This window comes from Telopea speciosissima, chromosome 10, assembly GCF_018873765.1.
Source record: "Telopea speciosissima isolate NSW1024214 ecotype Mountain lineage chromosome 10, Tspe_v1, whole genome shotgun sequence".
NCBI lineage: Eukaryota > Viridiplantae > Streptophyta > Magnoliopsida > Proteales > Proteaceae > Telopea > Telopea speciosissima.
This window is the reverse complement of record NC_057925.1, coordinates 53,039,143-53,048,585: the sequence shown is the minus strand read 5'-3', so window position 1 is coordinate 53,048,585 and position 9,443 is coordinate 53,039,143. Positions and strand designations below refer to the sequence as shown.

Genomic DNA, 9,443 nt, shown 5'->3' with positions numbered 1-9,443 from the left:
ATCTCACTGCTGAGAAGGCTTTGAAATTTCAGCTGCAAATCAATGTTTGTGAAGGAGATGGATGGGAGAGGAGGAGGTTAACGTCTTCCGAAATGTTATTATGGGTAAAGAGAATAAACCCACCATTAGAATGCCATAATGACCTGCTGTTTAACGAATGTTCGAACTACCCTTTCCAATATTCCAAGAGTTCCATCCGAACAATAGAATGTATGAGTGAAGAGATCTTCTCTTAATTGTTTGACTAAAATTCAGTCAAAAAACTTGAGCTTCTTCTAGTCTGACTTAAAATGAGCTTGTGTATATTTTCACCATCCTTCAATTAAAAGAATTAAGTATGTTTGAACCTCAAGAATTTACTCCCCCCAACCCCCACGCACCCAAAATCAACAAATAAAAATGTCAAAAACTTATCCGTCCATCAGATGATTTTCAACTAGGGGTGTAGATGGATTGGATTCAGTTCGGATATGGATTGGATGTGATCGGATTCGGATATCTTTGGCCGAAATCGAATACGTACCTTTAACCTTTAAACGGATTCGGATGCAAATCGAATTTGGATTTTCGACCATCCATTTACATCTCTGCCTTTTGTAACCCAGAACCTTCCTCCCCCTAGCGGATACATTTCACTCTCAATCCATATCTCTTAGATCGTGATTCTCTTTTCCACATATTCTAGAACTTATTGAATCTTCAAAAACCATCAAGATCATTATTTACTTAACTTTTTACAAGCATTTGGATTTTTTTCCAAACGGATTTTATCGAAGTATTCGGATTTTTTTTTTTGGATATCTCTGAACGAATACGGATGTCCCTAAATGGATACACACGTTGATCGGATTCGAATTTTCGATTATCCATTTACATCCCTACTTTCAACCATTGAATCATATTCCACTCCCTTGTCCAGTAACAGAATTTTACCAGGTTTCTGTCCTGGATTAAGGTCAAGTTGAGCCTGTGCTTAAATTGCACATTTGAGATCCCTATCATGCGCGTGCTTCTAGCACCATAGTTTTAAATCTTAAGATGTTTTCTGGCGTATGGACTGATATTGTACCACATGAGCAAAGCCCCTACACCCCAAAACGAGATTGGTGACGGGCTCTGGCCCTCCTCTACTATCACAGAATTCACAAAATTTCTCATTCGGATTAGCACAAAAAAATTGTCAAAGCTGTTCAAACTTTAAAATAGGTATACGAATTCAAGACCCACATAGCAACATGTGGCTAACTTGGGATGAGAAATTTCGTACAAAATGGTGGGTTCAGTCAAAGATAGCCTCCACACGGCTCTACAAGGCCAGATCTTGTTTAGAGGGAAAAGCTCTCGACGCATATAGCCAACTTATAAAGTATATGAATAGGCAAAATGTTCTTTGTCGGGGTGGGGGTGCAAGCCACGCCCAAACATAGTGGGGACAAAATGACCGCCCTACACTCCCCCACAGAGAACTGCTCCCCATATTATGTTTTCTTTAATAAGGATATTAGTATATATGATTTTTTAATTCTATCTATGGCTCTATGTGCATCATGGTTTGAGGTATCAGATCGGATCGGCAGATTTTGGTCAGATTGGATTGGTATCGGCTGAGACTGTTCCCGATACCAATCCAATCCAACTATACGGACAGGGGTAAAAATGTTTTAAAAAAAAGTTTTTCTTATAGGAAAACAAGGACCAAAGTGTCATATTTACCCGAGTTTGGGCGATCTCGATCCGTATCAGTCGATTCGATCGATCCAGTCGATACTGAGATCATGAACCATGATGCTCACACTATACTACGCATAGAATATTGTCATCATACGTTAATACAAGAAGATTATCACATTAAAGAAAAAAAAGACAAATAAATATTGTATAGGCAAAAGTTTTCATGCACGGTCGTGTACATACACGACTTGCGTTAAATGTAGTCAGATTGGCATAAATGCCAATTTGAAATGTCATAAAAACTCTTAGACCCCTTATTTGATGGACTTGATGGGAGAACCTACTTGGTCGTGTGCGGTGCGTGGCTCCTATGCCTAGACACAGGGCTGCACAAAATGACCGTTGTGCCCTCATAAATTTTTATCTTTTCATGGGGGCACGATAGTCATTTCACACAGCCCTGTGTCTAGGCATATTCACCCGACCAGATAGCGATCTTTTCCCTTTCGAATGTAAACTGCCTCATTATTGCAAAAATTAAACTAAACGATATTAGTCAAGTCCTTAACTCCCCAAAGACTGAGAGAGAGAGAGAGTACAAATTTGAAAGAACAAACCAAATCTGTTTTAGACTTGTGATGTCCATTCCATTATCTCAACCAATTTGATCGAACTTTATGATCTGGTCCAATATATATGCTGGAATAGCTAGCATTCACATACTAAATCTAACATGTTTCATCTCTGCTTCCACTCTCCTCTCTAAAACAAATCGAATATGAACATGAACAATATACTATTTGACTTCAATGAAAGATCTAATAAAGCCCATTGGATCCATTTTTGACATTTCCATATAAACTACTAGGTCCACAAATATCTACCATGTGACAATAATCCTATATTGACTTTCAAATTTTTTGACATTTTATCCATATCATCATCTTTAATTATCTTTTAAAAGTTTTAACTCAATCTACTTCTTCCCAAAGGTGTTAAAATTGGTAGGCATTCCCACATTGGTGGTTTTAGGATAACTTCTTATAATTTGAAGAAACAATGATAAAAGTCCTAACATGATAGGTTCGATAATGATTTAATTAAAATCATAAAATTTGATATGTGACTAATCTAGGAGGAGGAATTTCCTATGAAATGGTTGGTCCAGTCAAAGATAACCTCCACAGTCCACTCGACTCTATAAGGTCTGATCTTGTTTATAAGGAAAAAGTTCTTGAAGAATGGCCAACCTATAAAATATATAAATATTTTGTATTTGTTAACAAATATGACTTATTAATCCTATTTATGCTCACAATTTCTTTAATGAGATAATTTCCAATAATCATAGATATGATAATGAGTTGTAATCATTCTACATCATATAAAAATGACAAAAATAATATTGTATATAAGACAAAAGATCATTATAAGGTTAAAATTTTCATTATTAAAAATACCTCAATACTCTAACCTATGAATATGAGGACCACCAGTTTGTATTTATGGTTAAGATCATCAATTCACGGTGATACACTTGATGTGACCGACAATGGTTATATCAGCCAAAACCCTTCTTTAATTACTCTGCAAATATTGAAAAAATATATAATTTTGGGGTAAAGTCTAGGCATATTGGTATTCTACCCAACCCAAGTCTCTCTCATCCCATCCTCTACATTGGACACAACTGCTAGCTGTAACGCCGTACCCAATCCTCTCTCATAACTTTATTTTTATTTGTGTGGTGGTGAAGAAAAGAAGACATGAGAAAACTCTTTATTCTTATCATCCCGGTGATTGTTGAGTAGTGATTATGGTTGTATACCTTGAAATGTTGTAAGAATATTGAAAAGTCAAAAAGTCAACTTTCAGGTTTCGTGTAATTCAAGCTTCTAAAATTCAATATAAGGCACACACCTGCCTTTATTTCACTACTCTATAAATACTAAACTCTTTGTACGTAAGAGCTATCAAATTCACAAGGAGTAGGAGATAAAAATTAAGGCAAAAGAAGATCTAGAGAGACAATCAATCATGTCAACCGAATGCACTGGTAAGTATTGGAGAAGGATTCTTATATTTGCTTTATAATTTTCTTATATGATAGATGCATGTTTATGTTATTTGGTTTCCTATAAATATAGGGAAGAGTTCATGGCCAGAGCTAGTTGGGGAACAAGGGAAGTTGCAGTAGAAACAATTGAGAGGAGAATCCCACAGTTACTGCTGTGATTGTGCTGGAAGGATCGTCTGTTACCACAGACTACGTCTGCACTAGGGTTCGTGTTTGGGTCGATGAAAATGGCATCGTGACAAGAGAACCTACTATTGGTTAGGACTACTTCAAGTAAATTATATATACCTAAGATGCTATCAGATGTATTAATCATGCAATGGTATTATGAAAAGGAAGCCCTTCGGGACACTTGTATGAATCAAACCTAAATAATTGAGTGGCTAAATAAATAAGGGTGGTTCCTATTCCTTAATAGTAAACTATTTGTTCCTTTAAATTTGCTCTCTCTTTTTGTGTGTGTGTGTGGTAAGATGGCCGTCTGATATATTTGTTAGTCCCATATCAATTAGCCTCGAGAACTTTCCTTTATTTAATAGTTGGAGATTTTGAATTAGATATTTACATGATATCATAGCTAGTGGGTTTTCTCCCAATGTCTTTGGAACCTACCTCAGGAACGTTGGAGCTTTCGGGTTATCCATCATGTATTGGACAGATCCAGATCCTCTATGGTGTGCTGCCCATAGCAGTCTGTGCAGCGCAGATTGAGCTGCTCATGCAAAGATCGTCTTACCCCTGCCCAAACGTCTTGCCGAATGGGGGGTAAAACGGCCATTGAATGTGCAGCCCAGTCTGCACCGCACAGGCCGCTACGGACACCTGCGCCGTAGATGATCTGAATTGGTATTGGACTACTACATATGAAACACTTTCTCAAAGTGATTTTTGGATATTTATGATATTATCTATCATATATTTGACTACTAAATATGAAACTTTGTCAGAGTGATATTTTAGTGGATACCCTCTCACGCTAAGGGGTTCCACGGGAGAACACTCTTCAAAATATTGACTTTCCAGCCATTTCGATCGTTTTGTTATGATTCGATCTCGATCACTGCTGAGAAGGCTTTGGAATTTCAGCTGAAAATCAATGTTTTTGAAGCAGATGGATTGAGAATTTGAGAGGGGAGGTTAACGACTTCGGAAATGTCATTTCATACTTTAATTTAACTAAATAAATAACACCATTGGAATGCCATAATGACCTGCTCTTTAACGAATGTTCGAACTACCCTTACCCTTTCCAATATTTCAAGAGTTCCATCCGAATATATGAGTGAAGAGATCCGCTCTTAATTGTTTGACTAAAATTCAGTCAAAAAACTTGAGCTTCTTCTAGTTTGACTTAAAATGAGCTTATGTATATTTTCACCATCCTTCAATTAGAAGAATTAAGTATGTTTGAAACTCAAGAATTTACTCCCCCCAACCCCAACACCCCCAAAATCAACAAAGAAAAAAAAGGTCAAAAACTTATCCGATCATCAGATGATTTTCAACTAGGGATGTAGATGGATTGGATTCAGTTCGGATATGGATCGGATTTGATTGGATTCGGATATCTTTGGCCGAAAACAAATACCTTTAAACGGATTCGGATGCAGATCGAATTTGGATTTTCGACCATCCATTTACATCTCTGTCTTGTGTAACCTAGAACCTCCTCCCCCTAGCGGATACATTCCACTCTCAATCCATATCTCTTAGATAGTGATTCTCTTTTCCACATATTATAGAACCTGTTGAATCATCAAAAACCCTCAAGATCATTATTTACTTAATTTTTTATAAGCATTCGAATTTGTTTCCAAATGGATTTTATCGAAGTATTCAGATTTTTTTTTTTTTTTGGTTAAAAGGAGCTTATATTAGTATATATATAATGAACTTACAACCTGTAATAAGTCATACTAGAAGCGTCATTCCTAATAAGAGAGGAAAGTGCTTCAGGTAGACAAGTAATACAAAAATCAACTTCTTCTACATGATGTACAAAACCTGCTAGGAAATCTGCACAACCATTAATCTCTCTAACATGGTGATTGAAGCTACAATTGCGAAACCCATCACGTAAACTCCGAATCTCCTCAAGCAACCCTAGAAATTCCCAATGTGGTTGGAACGTTCCCACAATCATTTGCACTGCCACCATAGAGTCCGAACGCACTTGCACTTGCTGTATTTGCATGGTCCTTGCCTTCAACAAACCAGCCCTTATAGCAAAAAGCTCCATGTATATAACATCACCATTTTGCAACCCTCCAGCCAATGCGAAAACAGGCCTACCTCTCGAATCCCTCCCAATAGCACCATAGCCTCCCATCCCATTCTTGACAGAGACATCACAATTAATTGCAATCCATCCACGCGAGGGGGGGGGGGGGAAGGCCAAACATAAGTAAGCGGAGTGGGGTTAGAGAAGGAGACAACCATACCCCATCGGCCAAAAAAACCTTTGTTACTGCTGCTGTCCATCACACCACCATCAACCTCAAAGAACCGCGGCCTTGTGTCTGTGACAATTTGGTGCAAAACCGAATCTGAGGTGGAAGACACTTGTTGATGAACTCTAGTATTCCGCTCCTGCCAAATACGATAAACCGACGCCACAAAGCTAAACTTTCTAACACTCAAAACAAGAGTATTTCCCCCAAAATGCATCGTCAACCACTCGATCTCCTCCTTCCAGAAGTATTCGGATTTTTTTTTTTGGATATCTCTAAACGAATACTGGTGTCCCTAAACGGATACAGACGTTGATCGGATTCGGATTTTCGATTATCCATTTACATCCCTACTTTCAACCATTGAATCACATTCCACTCCCTTGGCCAGTAACAGAATTTTACCAGGTTTCTGGCCTGGATTAAGGTCAAGTTGAACCTGTGCTTAATTTGCACATTTGAGATCCCCATCGTGCGCGTGTGTATAGCACTGTAGTTTTAAATCTTAGGATGTTTTCTGGCATATAGACTGGTCCATCTTGTGGGAGGGTATTTAATCGAAGGGAAAAAGGATGTTGCTAGGCTGCATGGTGTTTGTGCCAGATAAAAGAAGGGAGAAATGACCATCTCACCCCTCCCGGGCCCGTACACGTTCTCCTTGACTGTCACGTAGGTGTAGGGGCCACCTACTTTGGTAACGATCCCCTTCCCTTAATTGAATTAGGTTTTGAAATTTGACATATGGTCAATTGATATACCGCTATATATCTAGATATCCAACAATGAAAATTATCATATCACTCATCCACAGGGCCGGCTTGGAGGTAAAAAGTAATTGTGTAAACGTGTGTAAAATGAAGTCATATATAATCAATAAGGCTATAAATCTAACAGTAAAATCCAAAGATTGAGAAGATTTTTGAATGACTAGTATAATTATTAGTGAAATCAATCAATTATTAGAATTCTTATATAAACTAAATAAATAATTGAAGGGAAAAAGAGCAGAATTTTCTGGGGTGCGGCAATCATTTTGCTGGCCCGTGTTTGGGTGTAAGGCAGCGTACCACACACGCTTAGGTAATATTCTTTTTCCCATAATTAAATTAGTACCAATTACATGAGTAAAACAATTAAGAATAAAGTCATAATATGAGAGAGAAGATGCAGTATTTTATGCATTGGTTGAAGTTTTGTGAACCAATTGAGCTGATGAAGATGAAGAAAACACCGAAGAGATTTATTTTGTGAAGAAGCCATATGCTTTTGTTAATTTACAGGCCTGCTTTGTTTTGTTGTTAATTTTGTTTGAGAAGAGAGTAGGATTCAAGATGAGATTGAGAAACTCTTGCAAGTGGCCATATTCGCCTTCAAGAAAGAAGTAAGCCAATAGCAACTGGAACCACATTAATTGATGCCCAAGAAATAGTGTAAAGACCCCAAAAGTCCAAAATAGCAAAAGTGGACGCAATTTTGTTGATGAACGCAGTAATAACTGGGGCACTACTTCCGATGATGATAATGTCATCCACATAGATCAAAATGTATTTAATGATGACATTGTAATAATAGATAAAAAGGGATGTATCGGTCTTGAAGCTGTCAAAGCCATTCTTAAGGAGAAAAGAGCTTCGTTTCCCAAACCAAGCATGGGGGGCTGTTTCAACCCATATAGAGATTTATGAAGCTTGAATACATGGCCAGGATGAAGGGAATCAATAAACTCAGGTAGTTGGGACATAAAGACCTCTTCTGGGAGCACCCAATGGAGAAATGTGTTTTGAACGTCAAGTTGACAAATAAGCCAACAGCAAGACAATGTCAGGGAGAGAACAAGTCGTATGATTGTTGGTTTAATAACAAGGCTGAATGTTTCATTGTAGTCTATACCGTCTTGTTGATTGTAACCCTTTGCCACTAGGCAGGCTTTGTACCGATCAAGGGTACCATCGGCCTTACGCTTAAAACAAATGTAAGAGAGAGAGGTTAACTGACAGACAGTGTTGTGAGAGAGAGAGAGCGAGAGAGAGAGAGAGAGAGAGAGAGAGAGAGAGGGTTTGAACACTATGACATTACTATTCAAATGTAAGCGTTAGCTTATCTGTTTCCACAGACAGGAAAAAGTTCGAAGATGCATGTTTAGTCCTTTGTCGGTACCCCTTCTTATTCAACCCATTATTGGGATGATGTCCATTCCATTATTTCAACCCATTTGACTGAATATGAACATGAACAATATACTATTGAATTCGATTAAGATCTTCTTACCAACTATTAATTTATTTGTAGAAACCAAAAAAAAAAACACAAAACAAAACATTAAACTTGCATATCTAAAATGTAAATATGACTTTCAAAAATAATAAGCCCATTGGATCCATCCACCTTGGGAAGGGGTTTTTTTTTTTTTTCTTTTTGACATTTTTATAAAAACTAGATCCACAAATATTATCTACCATGTGACAATAACTCTATTGACATTTTATCTACATCATCATCTTTATCTTCAGAAAATTTTAACCCAATCTACTTCTTCCACTTTGAGTAGGGGTGTAAATGAATAGTCAAAATCTGTTTCTGTATTCATGTCTGTATCCGTTTAGCACTATCTGAATCCGTCCGAAAGCTAAACAGATGCGGATACGGATAAGCTATAACTATCCGAAAAGCTATATTTACATGTAAACGAATAAAATATCCGATCCGTATTCGTGTCTGTATCCATTTAGCACTATCCGAATCCGTCTGATAGCTAATCGGATGCGGATGCGGATATAGCACTATCCGAACTAAATCCGATCCGTTCACAGCCCTAACTTTGAGAGATGAAGCTATGAAAATTGGTAGACATTTCCACATTGGTAGTTTTGGCCTTTTGGTATAGCTTCATTCTACTTTGAAGAAAGAAGGATCAAAGTTCCATCATGGTCCTGTTAGTTAGGGAGTTTGAACCACAAAATTTGACATGGGTTGACGCAAACACTAAGAAATACGAATAATTAAATTAGAGTAAAGATGACACAGAGATTTAACGTGGTTCATACATCAATATGATGTGTTATATCTACAAACGAAGCTGAAGATGATTCACTATATGATGGCGGAAAATATATTGGAGATTTCTCAAGAACACCAAAAGTCGTAACATGAACTTTTTCCAGAAAATCCTAGCTCGAAAAATCCCTAAATCTCACTTTTTTTACTTGCTTATACAACACAACAATAAAACAAAGAAATACTCCAAA

At 37.4% G+C, this 9,443-nt stretch overlaps 1 protein-coding gene across 1 annotated transcript; it reads right to left on the bottom strand.

Moving 5' to 3' along the window:
- Nucleotides 1-5,642: 5,642 nt before the first annotated feature.
- LOC122643729 lies at nucleotides 5,643-6,077 on the bottom strand. The gene has a single exon (XM_043837317.1). The coding sequence runs from the start codon at nucleotides 6,075-6,077 to the stop codon at nucleotides 5,643-5,645; it is 435 nt and encodes a 144-aa protein (XP_043693252.1).
- Nucleotides 6,078-9,443: the final 3,366 nt, after the last annotated feature.